Source organism: Microcaecilia unicolor, chromosome 5 (genome assembly GCF_901765095.1).
Source record: "Microcaecilia unicolor chromosome 5, aMicUni1.1, whole genome shotgun sequence".
Taxonomy (NCBI): Eukaryota; Metazoa; Chordata; class Amphibia; order Gymnophiona; family Siphonopidae; genus Microcaecilia; species Microcaecilia unicolor.
The window spans coordinates 231,897,299-231,918,611 of record NC_044035.1 but is presented as its reverse complement, the minus strand read 5'-3'; the positions used below and the strand labels follow the sequence as shown (position 1 = coordinate 231,918,611).

At 46.1% G+C, this 21,313-nt stretch overlaps 1 protein-coding gene across 1 annotated transcript in view; it reads left to right on the top strand.

The window, feature by feature from the left end:
* Positions 1 to 21,313, top strand: part of MPC2 (mitochondrial pyruvate carrier 2) — a 129,018-nt gene that overhangs the window by 42,370 nt on the left and 65,335 nt on the right. The window contains exon 2 of the mRNA XM_030203860.1: positions 6,441 to 6,481. Coding sequence (XP_030059720.1) covers positions 6,441 to 6,481 — 41 coding nt within the window. The remainder of the gene's footprint in view (positions 1 to 6,440; positions 6,482 to 21,313) is intronic.

Sequence of the window (21,313 nt, the reverse complement as noted above, 5' to 3'; positions counted from 1 at the left end):
ATCACACCCCTGCGGACTCCTGTCTCGCCGATTCTGGACTTTTTGCAGGATGGTGTACAAAAAGGCTTGGCCTATAATTCCCTGCGGGTGCAAGTGGCAGCGTTGGCCTCCCTGCGTGGCAAGGTTGAAGGCGTGTCTTTAGCTGCTCATCCGGATGTGGCACGGTTTCTTAGAGGGGTGCTTCGGCTCTGTCCTCCCATGCGTGCACCTTGTCCAGCTTGGAACCTGGGGCTAGTGCTGAAGGCCCTTCAGGGTGCTCCCTTTGAACCGCTTCGGCGTGCTTCAGAGAAAGATTTGACACTGAAGGCCGTCTTGTTAGTGGCCATTACTTCGGCGAGACGGGTGTCAGAGCTCCAGGCGCTGTCCTGTAGAGACCCTTTTCTGCAGTTTACAGAGTCCGGGGTCACGGTTCGGACCGTGCCTTCCTTCTTGCCTAAGGTGGTTTCAGCGTTTCACCTAAACCAACCTATTTTCTTGCCCTCCTTTGTCAAGGAGGAGTTTCCAGAATCTTTTGGGCAATTGCACCTGTTGGACATGCGCAGGACTCTGCTGCAGTATCTGCGAGTTACTAACTCTTTCAGGACCTCTGATCATCTTTTTGTGCTGTTTGCAGGTCCTCGCAGAGGGTCTCCAGCGTCTAAAGCCACTATTGCCCGCTGGCTTAAAGAATCTATCTTTTCAGCTTATTTGCTTGCCGGCCAGCCTCCGCCTGATGCCTTTAAGGCGCATTCCAGTAGAGGAATTTCCTCTTCTTGGGCTGAAACTGGAGCACTCTCTCTTCAAGAGAATTTATAGTGCAGCAACATGGGCTTCTAAGCTGTCTTTTGCCCGACATTACAGGCTGGATGTGGCTGCCAGGAGGGACCCACATTTTGGAGCACAAGTGCTGGCGCGTGGTGTGGCTTGTTCCCATCCTATCTAGGGATTGCTTTGACTTCCCATCTGTAATGGCTGCATCTGCTTGACGACAAGGAAGGGAAAATTAGGTTCTTACCGTGATAATTTTCTTTCCTTTAGTCATAGCAGATGCAGCCATGATCCCTCCCTGTCTGCTATCTGCTGTAAATTTATTTCAGGTTCTGTTTGTGTTTCCTGGAGATTCCGTCCTTGGGAGAAAGTCAGAAAACAGTCTTCAGGATTCTTGTTCAATCAAAGGAGGATGACTTAATTCCCTCCAGTTTCATGTTTTGGAGGATGAGTTTATTCCCTCCAGTTATGTCTCAGTGGAGGATGAGTTTAAGCCCTCCGGGAGGATGTTTCATTCCCTCCATTCTGAGTTAATGCCCTTTGTTTGTAGGGCCATCGTTCGCTGTGAGGAAAGTTCATGTTATTCCCATTGCGGTTTGCCATACTGCTTTGGAAGCTTCAAATACTGAAGAGAGGCAGTGGAGCAAGCTGGTATGAGGCACTGAAAAAAGTGTGCTCTCTATCTCCCTCTGCTGGTTGATGGACACAACCCATCTGTAATGGCTGCATCTGCTATGACTAAAGGAAAGAAAATTATCAAGGTAAGAACCTAATTTTCCCATAATCTGTCCACACTGACAAAATAGGCAATGTTTAGATGTCTTATTACAGTAATATGGTACACTACCACCAGTGGTGTGCTGGAAAATTTTTCACAGGCTCTCTCGGCATAGCCAGCCATACAGTGGTGTGGGGGGGGGGGGGGCGAGGTGGATTGGAGGGTAACGCACTCCTCACTCTCCCCTGTGCCCCCCATGCGAGCATGCAAGGCATACCTTTGCTGGCAGGGATGCCGACTATCTTTCTCTTTTGATTTAGGCACAGGAAAAAAAAATTTTAAATGCTCCCAGGTTTCAACCTAATTCATGCTTAATGTGGGAATATAAATCTCATAAATAACTTAAAATAAGTAAATAAATAGAAACTCTGGATGTTGAGCACCTGATTCTCATAATAGGATGATATCTGTTTTAGTGGCTCTTTCCAGGAGAAAAGAAAAATCTCTGCATGAATACAACACGTGCTAGAGTGTCCCTATAACCAGCCCCTCCTCCAAATGACACACTAATTACGATTTATAACAATTTACTACTCTACCTATGAAAAGCTGGCATGTTTGAACCTATAAGTGAGGTTAAATAAACATACTACCAACATTAAAGAACGACAACATGGATGCAGCAGCTCAAAGGACTGTTTGATTTGTTTGAGATGATGGCTGCGCGGGGTAGGGAAAAGAGACAAACCTCTGACAATATGTCTTCTTTGAGCTGCAGCCCTGCATTCACTGTTGCCAGCTTCCTTTCTTCTCCCGGGCCGGTACATCGGTGGCCTGAAGCAAGAACCTTGAGCTGCAATCCTTATGCTTGTGGCAGGCAAAACAACAAAAAAAAAAACAGTATGAAACTGTGCGCGGGGCCGTAGCCCTGCACGCGCTGCTGCCAGGCCGGCTTTCTTCCTCCTCCCTCCGTTCAGTATGTAACTTCCTGTTTTGGAGAGGGAGGAGGAAGGGAGCCGGCCTGGTGGCAGCACACGCAGGGCTATGACCCCGTGCACGGTTTCATGCTCTTTTTTGTTTTGTTGCGAACGAGGGTTGTCGGACTCGGAGTGAGAGACGTCCAGCCACAGGGCAGCTGGAGGTGACGCTGCCAGGAAGGTACCTGAGCCACCCCAGCCCAGATTTTTGGAGCCGGTTGTTAAAGTTTAACAACCGGCTCTCAAACTTCTTTAAGAAATAAAACGGCTCTGGCGAGTCGGTGCGAGCCGGCTCCAGCACACCACTGACTACCACCATGTGTTTAAGAATCTGTACTAGAAAAAAGTACCATTATTTCTTCATGGATCTGAAGCCTCCTGTAAAACTGAAAACTATAGAGTGAAATCCTGGGATTTAGGGATTGGATATTAAGATCTCTGGGATACGAACACGAGAATAGCCATACTGGCTCAGACCAAAGGTCTATGTAGCCCAACCTGCTTCCAACAGTGGCCAAGCCAGGACACAAGTAGCTAGCACAATCCCAAGAAGTAGCAAGATTCCATGCTGCTAACTCCCAGGGATAAGCATTGTGTTCCCAGATCTGCCTCAACATTTTATGTACTTTACCTCCAGGAACTTATCCAAATCTTTTTTTTTTTTTTAACCCAGTTATGCTAACTGCTTTTACTACATCCTCTGCAAAGAGTTCCAGGGCTTAACTAGTTGTAGAGTGAAAAAATAATGATGTTCTCCTATTTGCTTTAAAACTACTATGTAACTTCATGGCATGTCCCATCCCCCCCCCCCCCCCCCCCCCCCCCAATAAAAAATAAAAAATATCTTTACTTTTTGAAAGAATAAACAATTTCATGTTTACCCATTCCATTTCACTCCTACTGCAGCATTTTGTAGATGTGGTCATATCCTCCTAGGCAGTCTCTTCCCCTAACCTGTTAGCCTTTCCTCATGTGAGAGTAATTGCGTCCCCCTAACCATTTTGGTCACTCTTCTTTGTACCTTTTCTAACTCATCTTTTATTGAGATGCAGTGACCAGAATTGTACACTAATCAAGATGGTAGCACACCATGGAGCGATAGAGGCATTATAATCTCTGTTTTCTGTTCCTTTCGTGATAACTCCTAATAGTGTTTGCTTTTTTGGCCACTTCTGCAAACTGAGCAGGATTCGAAGTATTGTACATAATGCCCACCTCCTAAGTAGGAAAAGAGGATAGATATGTCGACAGGCTTGGGTTACAGAGGCTTTGTGGATGAATGAAGGACCTGGGGACACTGAAACAATATCACTGATGGGCAGATGATCAAAAGCCCCACGATGTTCCAAACAGCGCTCCAAAAATAGCACTGGAACAGCACGGGGCTTTACCGCACCTATGTTCAGAGATAATTGCATGCAAATTTAAGCACGCAATTCTCTGATCACAGGGTAGAAGTGCGCTCAGGCACAATCCTCCCGCACTTGTTTGATAGGTCTGGGCTATCAAAAGCCCAGACCTGTCAAACACAGGGGCTTGTGGAGGTCCATGGGACCACAGACCCCCAACTACCCCCAAGCCAAGTGTGAAGCCCCACCCAGCGCATCCCAGGATGCACTGGGCAGGGCTGGGCGCTGCCATTTTCCAGGCATCACTGATGGAAGAGGAGGAAGGCCACCTCCCTCCTCCAACTGAAGTTAGGGGGTGGGGAAGGGCCACTAGACTACCTGGTTGGGGGGGGGGGATTGACTCGCAGCCCAGGGAAATCAGAAGGTGCGGGGGGGGGGGTTAGGTGGGGCTGGAGACCCACCGGATCTCCAGCCCGTGGGTCTCCAGCCCCCCTGAACCTGTCGGGGGGGGGACCAGAGGGTCACCGGACCTCCAGCCCCCTATCATGGGGGGGGGGGGGAATGGGGGAGGGCCTGCTAGCATGCAAATGCATGCTGGACAGGGCTCACCATTCCTCCCCAATGGTTTGCAAACCCTAGCGCCAGCTTCGAGCTGTCATAGGGTTTGCCACAGCCAGCGAGTTGCTGATCATTGGGGATGAATAAGTTTAGCATGCATTTGCATGCTAGCTGCATTCAGAGCCTGCAAGTGCATTGTTTCACGTGCTCGGGGGCTCTGATCATGGGGCAGTAGCAAACACAGGTACTAGTAGGGCGCTAACAGCCTCTAACACCTGCGTTTGCTTCTGATGATCGGCCCATGAAATTACACATGGAAACAGCAGAAATAGGAGCAAGAAGAGGGGAGAACAGTGTGGGGCAAGGTAGAATCACAGTTTAGACATATAGAAGGCTGGGAGGAGGCACTGGGGTCTTGTAGGATATTAATAAAGGACAAAGTTTTTGAGCAGGCACAATGAGTCTTATCAGCAGGCATACTATATAAATATATAACAAATCTCATGTAACATCAGCTCTTGCTGTCTCAAATCTTACTGGGTTTGGGAAAATGTTAGGATAGGGTGTTGCAGTCACTAGAACAGTGCTGCTCCACTCTATCCTTGGCAAGTCAGTTTTTCAGGACTCACAATGAACATGCATGAGAGAGATTTGCTTTCAATGGGTCTCCAGTACATTCAAGTCTATGGCATGCATATTCATTGTGGTAACCCTGAAAACCTGACTTGGTCTAGGTTTGCCTCCAGGGGAGAGTTGCTGATTGTAGTGCACTGCTTCTTGCTAACACACAGGAGGCCTAATTCATAAACTAAACCACTAAACTAGTGGCAGAAACCCTTTTATAAATTGGACTCTGCAGTAGGCTAATGCTGAGAATTAGCAGGTACTCTAGTTTTCACTGCTGCTACAAAAAAAAAGAACAAATGTATAAATGTGGCTATATATTGACTATTATTTTAGTTTGTGTTCTCATTGCAGGGAAGATTTAAAATGCCACAAAACAGAACATAAATACTAGTAACAATAAATCAAAATGCCAATTAAAATTGGACTTTTTCCAACTTCTGGAAGACCAGATATTTCTTAATTATGGTTAATGGGGAAAGATTACAAAGTTTTTATTTTCTTTCCTACTTAAGGGGGTATTTTTACTAAGGTGCACTAGTTTTTAGCTCACACTAAAAATCAGTTGAAGCTAAACATTGAGATGCTCATTTATATTCCTGTGGGTGTGTCTGCATTTAACGCCAGCTAAAAATGCTAGCACAACTTAGTAAAAGACCCCTTAAATGGTTTTCTTTCCAGTTTAGATGCATCACTGATTTCAGGTTAGTGTTTGCCATTTCAGATTGTGTTTCTTTTTGTTTAACATTTGGTACTTAGAGCAGGCTCAGGCAGTCTTTTCTTTCAAATAACATTCATAACTGGTACCACATGTGGTGGAGAATGAATAAAAAAAAAACAGTTGTCACTTTTTGAAATTATATTCTTGATTCTTGTTTTCATATTTGGCAAGAGGAGGTGTTTGGCAGTTATTGTAGTGGGCTACACTAAAAAAAAGAAATCCCAGAATTAATATGGCAAAACTCCCTTGTAGTCAATGTCCTAGACCTCTAGTGACGGCAGTGCCAGCATGACACGTGAAAGTGGGAGCTGCTTTCCAAGTCAGCAGTTTTAGCATCTAGACCTTGTAGAAATCAGGTGCCTGCTAAGTTGATTTTACAAAGCGTTCAGGCCAAATTGAATCTTTAGAATTTCTAACAGCAATTGCCTTTCCAGTATTACAGGCAGTACAACTGCAGAAGACTGAGTCTCTCACTATCATTAAACTCAAAAGGCAAGTGATTTTATGTAAAAAAAAAAAAAATAATAATAATAAATTAGATATATTTACAATTACTTTGCTGATAGAATAAAAAAAATCTGGCTTGTTTGATATTGTCTGCATCTACATATTACAGGGTTTTAAGCCCTTTGGGTTAAGGACCTTTCATTTTCTGCACCAGTTTGTTTTTTGTATTGTGTATATTTAGTCTTCGGATACTTAATGGTAGTCCATGAATAACTACTTTTTTTTGTTGTCATTTTTAGGTCCTAAGACTGTGTTTTTCTGGGCTCCAGTTATGAAATGGGTAAGTATAAGATCTCTATTTTAATTTAAAGCCTTTCTTTACTAACCTGTGTTAGTGTTAATGCACATGAATCAAATTCAATGTACATTAAATAACATAAGCCCCATTATTGTCTATGGCAGTGATGCCCAAACTTCTTACTGTGGCAGATCTCCTAAAATATATTTATTTCATACACTGGGGAATTCTTAATTTAGTTTGAGGAACCCCAGTTTGAGAATCACTGGTATATGGGAGTCTGTTTACTAACTATGCATTTAACACACATTCCTTAACCACCTTAGACTAGTCCAGATGAGTAGGCTATGCTTCCCAACCAGCAGATGAAGGCAGAGAATACTGACACATCTGTGGTGTCATCACTGGCATGAGGAGTGGTGCAGCCTTGGAACGTGGCAATATTTCTCTGCCTCCATTGGGTGCTGCAGACAGATAAGCGCAGTAGGATGTTTTCTTTTTTTGCTGGGCCTGATTCAGTTTATGGCCTGTAGTCCCATGGTTGAGTCCTAGCCAGAGAGGGGTTAGTCTAAAGACCTTTTACTCTGATGGAACAGAAGGAGTTTGCTTCATGAATTCTAGCCTCACGAGGACGCTCCAGAGCATTGCCAGCAGTGATACCCTGTGAAGGGGAATGCGACTTCAGCTAGAGTATGTTTCCAGTAAGCTTCTGTTTTGGCCGTAGGAAATATGGTTTCCACTGCAGCTGGTACTGAGGAGCAGGCAGTGCTGTGCCAGACGAGGGCTTCACTGTGGCTGAAAAATTTGTCAAAGCTCTCAGGCAAAGGAGATTCCTTATTAGTCACCAAACTAAAGACCTGACACGGGCCATTGTTTCAATGGTAAAAAAAAAAAAATGCCTTCATCAGGGGTCACAGTGCTTCAAAGGAGAAAAGCTTGTGCTCATACAGTGCCTATATAATGTATCCACACAGGTTGAGCAATTTGTGATGTCATTGTGACAGTCTTTTCAAATACAGCGTTTTGGCAGTACCCACACTGTGTTCAACAACAAAAACAAGGATGGAGAGTGATCCCCATTAAAAAAAAAAAAAAAAAAAAATCAACCAAAAAAACAAAATATATGCCTAATGAAACAGCAAAACTAATGAGGTGGAACTGGACCTCATTGTTCAAGAAATACGAACAATCCATAGTTTTTCATTCCTTGGGTGTACCATCTCATCTACGTAAATGGAAATTATTAGATGATTACTTAGCACATAAGCCCATTATGCTTTGAATATGCTTAAACTGTCAGAACTCCTGGTTACATATTCATGTTTTTTTGATGTTGCTTTTATATTATAGTCTATAAAATCAATAGCTGATTTTTTTTTTATTTTTATGTTAAGACTCAGAAGTGACTATTTTCTTCTGAACAGTAAAGATCTTTGTGCCTTTATACTTGTTTTCAAGCTGTGAAGTATCACAGAACCAGTTTCCTAGGAAATGTTTCATTAAACTTTGAGAGAGGACTGCTATCTTGCAGTCTCACAATGAAAAACACTAATTCAAAGTCAGGAACAGCAGCTTAGTAACCAAAGCAGCATTCTCCTTTCCTTTGAGCTTTGATCATTGATGCTAGATGGGGCATATCTTAAATTTGGGTAACAGAACAGTGTTCTTTTCTTTAATTTTTTGCCTTATTCCCTAGACATACCTTTTCCTTGAAATGTTCCAATAAATATTTAATCAAGTTTTTTGGGAAAGATCATTTTTTCAAAAGTTCTGGCATGTAAATGGGGGGACGACGACGACCTTTCCTGAGTCCTGGAGAAGACTTCAGTATATACATAAACCTTATAATTATGGCAAGGTGTCAGGCAATCCTTGAAAGAAACAGACAATACTGGATTCACTCTGAGGGACCAATGCAGAAAACTTCCCATGTGGTTACTGTGGCTTTAACAGTTTTTTTTTACCATGAGATAGCAATGCAGAAATAGTTGCAGCATGGGTGTTAACTTGTGTGGAAACCCTTACCACAGACTGCATTAAAAATGTGGTAATGGTTTCCACATGTCATTAACTATCCTGTACCTGGCACTATATCTTTCTGCACTGGCCTTTGGTCTAGAAGACAAGTCACCCTCTCCCTCTGGCTCTTTATGACCTGACCCCCTCCCATCCCTCAACTTAAAACATAAAATACCAGGTGGTCTATTGAGCCCCCTGATAACTTCCAACATAAGCACAAAAATCCCTGAGGGTCTAGTGGGCACTTTGCCCCTCCCACCCCAACTGTAAAAGAACCTGCCCCCCCCCCCCCCCCCCCCCCAGATCTGAAGGTACGGGTGATGTTCAATCGCTTTTGCCTCTGGTGCCGTCATCTTCAAAATGCCTCCTATATAAGGGAATTTCTCCCAGGATGCACTATGTGGGTCAGAGTGTTGCCATTTTGAAGATACAGCGGCAGAAGCAGGAATAAGCAGACATTACTTCTACCTTTAGGTGCAGGGGGGGGGGCACTAGACAACCAGGGTTTTTTTTTAATGCAGTTTTAAAGTTTAACATCTAAGAATAGCTTGTAATGAAAGAGTACATTTTTTTTATAATCATCTTTATTAAAACATTCAGAACATTAGAGAAACACAAACCAGCAGCTCTACATTTTGACATGATATCCACCCCCACACACACACCGTACCCACTAATTCTGACTCGTGAAGAGCGAGTACATTAAACATTATATATTTTGAAGAATAAACATTAAAAAGCAAAACAAATATTCCTTAGCGCGTGCAGCAGATGAATCCAAGAACCGGTGAGTTGTGTCAATCTACCAGCAGGTGGAGATAGAGATTACAAAGCTGAAGGCAGTGATACCAGATGGCCAGCTCCTCCTTCACCTCAGTACATCTCTATCTCCAGCAGGTGGTGGACGGCACTGCAGCAGCTCCTGGATTTGTCTGTTGGGGTTACGCCTGGGTCCTGTGGGTCAGTTGAGTTTAGAGGTGTCTGGCTGGTGGTGCCGACTTTGGGGGCATACTCAGTCTTCTGGGTCCCTGCTTCACCCTTTCCCCCCTTGCCTCCCGGTCTTTAGAGCTCTAGCCTTCCTCACCAGTAAAAAAAAAAAAAAACCCCAAAAACCAAGAGAGCTGCTTTGCCTTCATTTGGTGTTAAAACAGAAGAAACAAGATTTCTGACAGGACCAGGCAGTACAGGGTTTCGCTGTCTTAGTGCTGTGCTTTCAGTCTGTGTGCTGGTTAGGCAGCAGGCTACTGCGTCTGTGGGACTCTTCTTCTCCGGAGACATTTCTCTTTCGTCACGGGGGTATCTCAAAAAAGATATAGTAGAATTGTAAAAGGTACAGCGAAGGGCGACGAAAATGATAGTGGGGATGGGACGACTTTCCTATGAAGAGAGGCTGAGAAGGCTAGGGCTTTTCAGCTTGGAGAAGAGACGGCTGAGGGGAGATATGATAGAAGTGTATAAAATAATGAGTGGAATGGATCGGGTGGATGTGAAGCGACTGTTCACGCTATCCAAAAATACTAGGACTAGAGGGCATGAGTTGAAGCTACAGTGTGGTAAATTTAAAACGAATCTGAGAAAATTTTTCTTCACCCAACGTGTAATTAGACTCTGGAATTCGTTGCCGGAGAACGTGGTACGGGCGGTTAGCTTGACGGAGTTTAAAAAGGGGTTAGATAGATTCCTAAAGGACAAGTCCATAGACCGCTATTAAATGGACTTGGAAAAATTCCGCATTTTTAGGTATAACTTGTCTGGAATGTTTTTACGTTTGGGGAGCGTGCCAGGTGCCCTTGACCTGGATTGGCCACTGTCGGTGACAGGATGCTGGGCTAGATGGACCTTTGGTCTTTCCCAGTATGGCACTACTTATGTACTTATGTACTTATGTACCGTGCTTTAATATGGGCGACGCTGGCGTTTGAAAGCTGTTCCCGCTGTGGTAGCAGATGCTGCGCAGCAGGATTCTGTGTGTTGGTGTGTTTGAACGCTGGGGAGGGAAGTGCTGAAATTCCCCTTCCCTGAGCAGCCTTTTCCTGTGCTAAAATGATGGGAACACGCACCTTTTTGCTGGTGTGGTCCTCTTTTCTCCTGATATCAGCTCTGATCCTTTCCTACTGTGCGGCCTTGATGTGGGCTGTGGGGGAGGGGTGGCTTCTCCTAAAGGACCTTGTGCTCCATTAGAGACTGCTGGTCCAGGGGATTCCCCTTTATTTTCTCCAGCCTTTGGTTGCCTTTACCAAAATCACTGTTGAGTCAGAAACTGTTTGCATGTAGCTGGGGCAGTGGCACAAATTCTTCTCAAACTGCCCCCACTCTGCAAGGGGATCCAAGGAAAGAACAGAATTACTTTAAGCTGTTTCTATATCTTCTGAGCAGGATCTCCTCTGCTCTGGGACCCTTAATTTGAACCTTTCTTCTTAAGAGAGCTGTTGGCCTCTGTAGCCCTTTTCTTGATTGGGGGAGTTTTTATGTCCTCGGGCAGATGAGTTCTAGATGGCTGAGTTTTCCAGAAAGAATCTGATGGTTCTGCGATGCGCCTTGTTAATTTCGGGATGCACGTCAGCCACTGGGGGCTTCTTGGGGGCAGGGGATTTCTGACCACCTCCTCCCCCCCCCCCCCCCCCCAAGTTCATTCTGCTGCTCTGTATGCCTATATGTTGTAGAAGTCTGGTAGGGGAGCTAACAGTTCCTTTTTAGTTCAGCCTTTGGAGTTTTCTGGCTTGTTCCAGTTGTGTGCTGGAGCCGGCTCGCAAGAGCCAGTTGTTAACTTTTAAACCGACTTGCGAGCCGGCTCTCCTCCCTCCCTCCCTCCCTCCAGATCCAGTCCCTCACGTTACCGAGTCTTCGAATTCTCCAGCGCTGACTCTTCCCCCGCTGGCGCTGCCGGTTCGCACTTTAAAAATGGCCGCCGAGACTTCGGTGGCCATTTTGAAGCGCGAACCGGCAGCGCCAGCGGGGGAAGAGTCAGCGCTCTGGCAGCCTGTTGCTATCACTTGCATGCCTGTTGCCATCAGCTGGCAAGTGCTTCTGGATCCTTCGGCAGGAATCTTTTCTGCATTCTCTTCTCAGGACATTTGGTTTAAGGTACGTAGGCTCTTGCTTCTATTCTTGGTGGCTACTGTAAAACAGATTAGCACTCTAATATCAGAGCTCACCTTTACTGCTTACAAATGAATACTGTGAAAGTAAGAAAAAGAAACTTTCTGTCACATCGTTGGCAGTTCTTGAAGCAGAGGGTCATACATATGGCAGTATGGATGCACAATATGGTGTACATCCCACTGTGCTGTGGAAGAGCCTGGACATGTCTTTAAACAGGTGTGTGGAGGTGGTAGGGCAAGTATAGCTTTTCTGGCTCCATCAGAATTAAAATGAAAAACACAGAAAAAAGCTTGTTAATTTCATGTCTCAACAGCTTTTATATCATGTATTTAAAAAAAAATACCTTATGCTGGACTTGAAAAATAATTTACTGCACAGTTCTAATTGCCAGTTACGAAAACTATTCACTATTTTGTTTGGATCTGATTGCTGCTGGGTATGGGTGCATGGAGGGCAGGGGAGAGGAGGGTCACTGGACATGGGTGGATGGAGGGCAGGGGGAGAGAAGGGTCGCTGGACATGGGTGGATGGAGGGCAGGGGAGAGGAGGGGAGAGAGAAGAAATGCTGTACATGGATGGAGGAGAGGGAAGAGTGAGGAAGGAGATGAGATGAGGGAAAAGGAAGAGAGGAGAAAAAGTGCACATGGATGATGAAAATAGGCAGAAGCTGAGGACCAGAAATGAAGAAGAAAGAAGGAAAGGAAAGAAATAAATGGAAAGGAAGCCCTGGAAACGGAGTTAAGAGGACAGATAGCACCAGAATCGGATACTGGGCCAGCATGATCAGAAAAAGTCACCAGACCGGGTTTTCTTGGAATCCTTGAGCTGGGTAGTTACCCTTCAAATGAGCCACCTCGTCCCATTCCAGACAGCTCTGGTACGATTTTTTTTTCTTGACTGAGGACTGGAGGATCTAGGTTCAAACTTGGGTGCGCAGTCTGCTCAGAGCGCTGAGTCCTCGGGCTTGGCTATGCATTCATGTCTTGGGCTCTGTGGCGGACACTTTGGAGATAGTGCTGTGGGCAGTGCTCATAGACAACATCTACAGCTCTTGCTTCTCGACAAGTGATCTCCTGTGTTCCAGGGGTGTCAGCAATGTCTTCCGTGGCTGTTCTCGGTACGCCGGCGCATGAAGTGGTGGTTTCGCAATTCCTCCCTGTGGAAGGGATGCCTTGGCGCCTCCGCAATGGATGGTGGTGGTCATGGATGTGAGTCTCTCGGACTGGAAAGCCCTTTGCCGCCTCTTTCCATCCCCAGGGTGGTGGATGGCACAGGGGACGATGTAGCCGATCTCCCGCGTGGATCTGCTTTTGGTGCTGTTTGTCTTCTAGCCTTTCAGAATACATTGCAGGCCAGGTGGTGCTTGTGCCATCTCCCCCGCCTGGACCTGCTTTTGGTGCTGTTCGTCTTCTAGCACTTCAGGACACGTTGGGGGCTAGGTGGTGCTTCTGCCGTTGGAGAAGATGAGGTGGCTGCTTCTTCAACAGAGTGAGACGGAGTCAAACTGTGGCCATCAGGGTGTGTTGCTCCCATGGAATGGGCAGAGGACCTCTTGTTCTGTTTCTACGCAGCCCACTTTGCGGGCTTTTCCTATGGTGAGTTCTCTTTTCTGCCATCTTCTGGTCTCGGCAGAATGGTTATTCCGCACCAGTGCTTCTCCAACATGGCCTCAGGTAGAGAGCTCCATAGGTAGATCTGATGGCGTCCCGGCTGGACGCCCAGGTGCCTTCTTTCTTCTGTCATCGGAGAGAGGGTGATTTGGCAGGGCTGGTTGTTCTATTGCATCCTTGGCCGGAGGATGTTCTTCGATAGTGTTTCCTCCGTGGCCTCTCTCTGGCCGAGTTCTTTTTCAGATCACTCTCCACCGGGGTCGAGTCATTCTGGTAGCTCTGGATTAACCACGGTGCCCTTGGTATGTGGATATAGTGAGGCGCCTAGTGATGCCTTCATTTTGGATCCGCTTGACTCCGGGCTCTTCGTTCTGGGTCTGCTCCTGAGTGGATGATCCCTCTCACTTTGGTTTTGAGAGGTTGACTCTGAGGAACAGAGTTCTTTGGACGCTATGGTTATTGTTCTGTTGCGATCTTGTATGTGGGCCACGGTCCACTGCAACTGCGTATTCTTAGGTGTTGAGGATTTTTTTTAGGCTGGTTGCGGCCCATGGTCTTCATTGTGGGCGTCTGTTCCTCAGCAATTTGAGTTCTTTTTGCAGGATGGGTTTTAGAATGGCCTGGTGGTGCATTTCTTGCAGAGTGCTTTGCTCCTCCGCTGCTGTGACCTTCTTCTCCCTGAAACCTTGTTCATATTCACTGAGTCTAGCTTGGGGTTCCTTGTCTACCGAGCATTGCTTTGGACTCCTTTTGTTCCTTTGCAGAATGCTTTGCTTAGGAACTTGCAAGCAGTGTTTTTGGTCGCCAATTCTTTGGCACGCAGAGTGTCTGAATTTTTAGTGCAGCCATTCTGAGCTGTTTTTTTCTGCAATTTGCTGAGTCTGGAGTGACCTTGCTTTTGGTTCCTTCTTTCTTTTCCGGCTGTGGTTTGGCTTTTCTTTTTCAGGCTCTTTCTTCCCTTTCGGGAGGGGGATTTTCACGTGGAGTACACGGCGCTTCGTCTTCTGGATATTCAGAGGGTTCTCCGGTATTTGCAGATGTTGCATGTTTTTCAGCATTCAGATCTTCTCTTTGTCCCTGGTTCTTCCTGTAGGACGGCAGCCTCTGGTCTGATATGATTTTTTTCTTGGATTGCAGATAATTTGTGGATTTTTTTGGAAAGGTTGCATCCTGCCGGTGGCATTCCAGGCTCATTTCACGAGTTTGCTATCTACTTCTTGGGTGGAACGGATGTGCTTTCACTAGTCAGATGCCTTTGCGGGGGCGGTTCTGTCTTGGAGAGCGGTGACTTCCCACCCTACTTAGGGATTGCTTTGCTACATCCCACCAGTTCTTGGATTCATCAAAGGCAGCTTTTTCCTCCTGAGAGTCTGTCTTTCGCTGCCTTTGTCCGGGAAATGTCTACGGCCATTCCCTTCCCTGTGGTTATGGAGGATGAGCCAAGAGCAGAAATGTTTGAGCTTTTGGACTATCCTTTGCCACCTAAGGAATCGTCCACTGTACCCATGCATCATGTCCTCAAAAAGACATTGCTGGCGAACTGGACGAAGCCGCTAACTAATTCCCACATTCCCAAGAAGATAGAATCCCAGTATCGGATCCATGGGGACCCAGAGTTACTGCGGACTCAGTTGCCTCATGACTCTTGTGTGGTAGATTTGGCCCTTAAGAAGGTCAAGAGTTCTAGGGAGTACGCTTCGGCGCCCCGGGCCGTGACTCTAGTACCTTGGACTCTTTTGGGTGGAAGGCCTACCATTCTGCAATGCTCATTTCCAAAATCCAATCCTACCAGCTCTACATGAGCATTCATATGCGGAACAATGTGCGGCAGTTGGCGGACTTGGTGGACAAGCTCCCTTCTGAGCAGGTCAAGCCTTTTCAGCAGGTGGTCAGGCAGCTGAAGGCGTGTCGCAAATTCCTGGCCAGGGGTGTGTACGATACTTTTGATGTCGCGTCCAGGGCCGCTGCTCAAGGTGTGGTTGTGCGCAGACTCTCGTGGCTGCCTGCCTCTGACCTGAAGAACAGGATCCAGCAGCGGATTGCCGGGGGGATAATAATTTTGTTGAAAAGGTCGAGCAGGTGGTAGAACTCCACCAGCGGGACACCGCTTTCGACAAATTCTCCCACCAGACGCCTTCAGCATCTACCTCTTCAGGTAGACGTTTTTATGGGGGAAGGAGGACTGTTCCCTATTCTCCCACCAGACGCCTTCAGCATCTACCTCTTCAGGTAGACGTTTTTATGGGGGAAGGAGGACTGTTCCCTATTCTAATAAGCATAGGTACAATCCTCCCTCTCGCCAGCCTGCTGCCTAGGCTAAACCCCAGCGCGCTCGTTCCCGTCAAAAGCGTGCGCCTCAACAGGCCCCCAGCAGCTCCCCAGCAAAAGCAAGGGACAAGCTTTTGACTGGCTCCAGCAGAGCATAGCCAACATCAAAGTGTCGGTGCCGGACGATCTGCCGGTCGGGGGAGGTTAAAAATTTTTCACCAAAGGTGGCCTCTCATAACCTCCGACCAGTGGGTTCTCCAAATAGTCCGGCTAGGATAATCCCTCAATTTGATTTCCAAACCTCCAAATTGCCCACCAGGAGCGCAGTCCTTCAGCTTCCGCCACAAGCAGGTACTTGCAGAGGAACTCTCTGCCCTTCTCAGCGCCAATGCGGTCGAGCCTGTGCCACTGGGGCAGGAAGGGTTGGGATTCTATTCCAGGTACTTCCTTGTGGAAAACAAAGCAGGGGGGATGCGTTCCATCCTAGACCTAAGGGCCCTGAACAAATATCTAGTCCGAGAAAAGTTCAGGATGCTTTCTCTGGGCACCCTTCTTCCCATGATTCAGGCAAACGATTGGCTATGCTCTCTGGACTTAAAGGATGCTTACACTCATATCCCGATACTGCCAGCTCACAGACAGTATCTTCAATTCCGTCTGGGAACATAGCATTTTCAGTACTGTGTGCAACCATTTGGTCTTGCCTCTGCGCCCAAGGTGTTCACAAAGTGCCTGGCTGTCGTAGCGGCGTCTCTACGCAGACTGGGAGTGCACATGTTCCCTTATCTCGATGATTGGCTGGTGAAGAACACCTCCGAGGCAGGAGCTCTACAGTCCATGCAGATGACTATTCGACTCCTGGAGCTACTAGGGTTTGTGATAAATTATCCAAAGTCCCACCTTAAACTAGAATTCATAGGAGCTCTGCTGGACTCTCAGACGGCTCGTGCCTACCTTCCAGAGGCAAGAGCCGACAGTCTTCTGTCTCTCGTCTCCTGGGTTCGGGCGTCTCAGTAGATCACAGCTCGGCAGATGTTGAGATTGCTCAGCCACATGGCCTCCACAGTGCATGTGACTCCCATGGCCCGCCTTCACATGAGATCAGCTCAATGGAACCTAGCTTCTCAGTGGTACCAAGCCGCTGGGCACCTAGCGGACGTAGTCCTGCTGTCCACGAGTTTTCTCCAATCCCTGCATTGGTGGACAATTTGGTCCAATTTGACTCTGGGACATCCTTTCCAAATTCCTCAGCCGCAAAAAGTGCTGATGACTGATGCGTCTCTCCTGGGGTGTGGAGTTGGTCCCTTCAGGAAAAAGGGTTGCAGATCAACCTCCTTGAGTTGCAAGCGGTCTGGAACGCTCTAATGGCTTTCAGGGATAGGCTGTCCCATCAAATTATCCAAATTCAGACAGACAATCAGGTTGCCATGTATTACATCAACAAGCAGGGGGGCACCGGATTTCGCCCTCTGTCAGGAGGCCGTCACAATGTGGCTTTGGGCTCGCCGGAACGGCATATTTCTCCAAGCCACGTATCTGGCAGGCGTGAGCAGTCTGGCCAACAGGTTGAGTAGGATCATGCAACCTCACGAGTGGTCGCTCAGTTCCAGAATGGTACGCGAGATCTTTCAAGTGTGGGGCACCCCCTCGGTGAATCTCTTTGCCACTCGAATCAACCACAAGGTCCCTCAGTTCTGTTCCAGACTTCAGGCCCACGGCAGGCTAGCGTCGGATGCCTTTCTCCTGGATTGGGGGAAGGGCCTCCTGTATGCGTATCCTCCCATACCTTTGGTGGGGAAGACTTTGCTGAAACTCAAGCAAGATCGAGGCACCATGATTCTGATCGGTCCCTTTTGGCCGCGTCAGATATGGTTCCCTCTTCTTCTGGAGTTGTCCTCCGAAGAACCGTGGAGATTGGAGTGTTTTCCGACCCTCATTACTCAGAACGAGGGGGCACTAATGCATCCCAACCTCCGGTCCATGGCTCTCACGGCCTGGATGTTGAGGGCGTAGATTTTGCCTCCTTGGGTCTCTCTGAGGGTGTCTCCCGTGTCTTGCTTGCTTCCAGGAAAGATTCCACTAAGAGTTACTTTTTTTCTCTGGCGGAGGTTTGCCATCTAGTGTGACAGCAAGGCCCTAGATCCTCGCTCCTGTCCTACACAGACCTTGCTTGAATACCTTCTACACTTGTCCGAGTCTGGTCTAAAGACCAACTGTAAGAGTTCATCTTAGTGCGGTTAGTGCATACCATTACCGTGTGGAAGGTAGGCCAATCTCGGGACAGCCTTTAGTGGTTTGCTTTTGTCAAAACCCCCCATCAAACCTCCTACAGTGTCATGGGATCTCAATGTCGTTCTCACCCAGCTGATGAAACCTCCTTTTGAGCCACTGGATTCCTGCCATCTGAAGTACTTGACCTGGAAGGTCATTTTCTTGGTGGCAGTTACCTCAGCTCGCAGAGTCAGTGAGCTTCAAGCCTTGGTAGCCCATGCTCCTTATACAAAATTTCATCCCTAAGTTCTTGCCGAAGGTGGTGTCGGAGTTCCATCTGAACCAGTCAATTGTCTTGCCAACATTCTTTCCCCGTCCTCATACCCGCCCTGCTGAACGTCAGCTGCACACATTGGACTGCAAGCGAGCATTGGCCTTCTACCTGCAGCGGACACAGCCCCACAGACAGTCCGCCCAGTTGTTCGTTTCTTTTGATCCCAACAGAAGGGGAGTGGCTGTCGGGAAACGCACCATTTCCAATTGGCTAGCAGATTGCATTTCCTTCACTTACGCCCAGGCTGGGCTGACTCTTGAGGGTTATGTCACGGCTCATAGTGTTAGAGCCATGGCAGCGTCAGTGGCTCACTTGAAGTCAGCCACTATTGAAGAGATTTGCAATGCTGCGACGTGGTCATCCGTCCACACATTCACATCGCATTACTGCCTTCAGCAGGATACCCGACGCGACAGTCGGTTCGGGCAGTCGGTGCTGCAGAATCTGTTCGGGGTTTAGAATCCAACTCCACCCCCCACTGACGTCAGACAGGGGCGGGCGCAGCAGGAGAAAGACGCGCCATCGCGAAGGCAGGCATCAGCTGATTCAGCGTTCTTCTTGCCCGTGCAGCGCCTTCGGACAGAGGAAAGAGGCGCTGCACGGGCCCGGTAAGAGGGAGGGGGGCCCGATGGAGAAGGGGAATGGCGGCGACGACCCCCAAAGGGGGCGGGGCACAGACGGAGGATGTCGGGAGGCGGAGCTGAGAGTAGTGAGGAAGGGAGGGGGGCAGGGGCTGCTACAATTTTGCTTTTTCGGGGTGGGGGGAGCGGCGGAAAGTGGGGAGCGGGGGGGGGGGGCAAGGCCGTCCGTACAGGACGCTCCTGATGAGCGCCCTTGCCCCCTCCCGATCCTTTTTTTAGTTTTATTTTTTTATGTGTTTTCTGAGGTCCTTTGAACCAATCACAGCGCTTTTAGCTCTGCTAATGCGCTGGGATTGGCTCAAAGTTTGTTTATTTTTTCACTTAACACTTTTTCCTGGCACAGAGCTGTCCTAACGAGAGGTCCAGACCTCTCGTTAGTTTTCCTGCCTTTTTCCTGCGTAAAGGCAATCGGAAAAGGTTAGTGCATGCCGTTTCAATGGGGTTTTCACACTAATTGCTCATCTCCATTCCGTTTTCGTTAGCTGCTACTGTCGTCGGAAAATAGGCTTAAGTGCATGGAAAGGATCGGAAATTCTTCCCCGAGGGCTCATTTAACGATGAAAAACGTTTAGTGCATCTGCCTCTAAGTGTATGTATGATTACTTTCCCCACCTCTTAACAGACAAACATCCCCTAATTTTTTTTTTTTTTTTAAATCTTTATAGACTCAGCAGAGTTGATGGTGATTATCTGTAGTTTCATACAAGACGAGCATAATCATAAGAAAAAACTTATACCACACGTGCCTTCGTCAGTGATCTGTAGATACTCATAAAAAGACAATACATTAATAATAATATAAAATAATACAAAACCAAAGATTAAAAAATACCTCACCAATGCTTTACCAACAAATGCTCCAACATTATAAGAACACAAGTGGCACTTACAATCATGCATCCTACAGGTAAACATAAGAGGTTGTATTAAAAACTCACCCATACGAACAAAGTTTGTATCCTACAGATAAACTTAAGTAAAAAGTATGTTAAAAACCAACACTTAAAGAACAATGTATCCAAATCAAAATACAAGCAAGCTATCTGGTCATAAAACACAAAAGCAAAAAAAATACATGGTGGATAAAAAAAAAAGTCCTGACTGGATGAAAGTGTAACATTAGATAATACAATTGATACTTAAATGCTAAACATATGACAAAACAAGACTAGAATACTAATACACTCGTGAGGTTGTCTTATCAACTGAAGCATCCATAAAAAATTAAAAAAAACAAACCGAACACACACACTGCTGTAAAACATAAGAACTATCATTTCTATATTGCTATTACATAATGGCACACTAAAAACATACTAGAAAAAAAATCCCAAATGAAAATATATAAATGTGATGCTCAAATGTCATTGGAATATGCCAATAAAAAACCATGCTCTCAAAACATTAAAGAACATATGATATGTGTCATTTGTATACTTGCCAAAAAGAAAACAAAACCTACTAATACTATGAGATGGCACCTATTGTTGCCATAGTATAAACTCAAAACACAGATTACTGATATTAATGTATTTTATTTTTTTTTTTAAGTTTCTATACCACCTATGACTAGGTAGTTTACATAACATTCACATTGTTGACTTAAGAATAATGGATTAAAAATGCAAAATAATATAAAAAAGGGAGAAACTTCCTGCTTTAAATTATATTAATAGCCATTTTTTTCTGATCAAACACTTTTATTCAGATTTTCAAGACTATAAAAATACAATACAAACATTAGTATAATATAATAATGTATTATATAGCTCCAGGCTCCTCCCCTTTTGCCCTTCACCGCCATCATTTTTGTTCTGTCTGCCACTAACCAAACATCGCCTTCCTCGGGGAGGAGGCGGTCACTTGCCCCAAAGCCACTCCTGGAGGGACGTTAGATGGAGGACCTGTTGTTCATCGGAGGAGGAGGGCACTCGCCTCGCACCAAGGTGTGGTCCAGAAGTTCCAGCAGAGTTTGAAGAGTATTAATACACCTTCATCATGGTGCAGAAATACCAGTCACCCTTGAGGGTGTGCAAACACCCATTTGAACTAATTATGGCTGCATATGAAAGGTGGTTTCCCACTTGCCCTCTAATTCCTATGTTTGTTGCCAGTGACATTGTGAATGAATTCAAGAGCGAGGATGCGGCTATTCACGTTGTTGAAAGGCACTGTAAACTGGATGTAGATGCCCCAAGATTATTGAAAAAGATTGCAGGAGTAAATTGTTTGCTTCATCCAGAAGAATTCCTTGAACAGACAAGAACAGACTTTGCATATAGATGCTCACAATGAAACCTTCTCGAACACGGCCGTGTTTCAGCAGCAATGTCTGCCTGCCTCAGGGGTCAAATACAACAGTACTGTAAAAATATAAAACGAGATATAAAACAAATCAGTGAATCATGAAACGTGTGATACATTAAAAGTATAATACAAGTAAAAGTTCTAAATAAAAAGAAATTACAAACTTCAAAACATGATAAATGACTGCTAAGACATTAACCGTACCTACAAAATGTGATAATATAAATATATAAAAAGATATAAACCATAAAATATTATATAAAATAGACTGCACCTTAAATGAGATTGAATAAATTAAATAACGGAAACAGGTAAAAAAAGTAAACGCACATTTATAAATAATGGAAACAAGTAAAAAAGTAAATACATATTTTAAAAAACC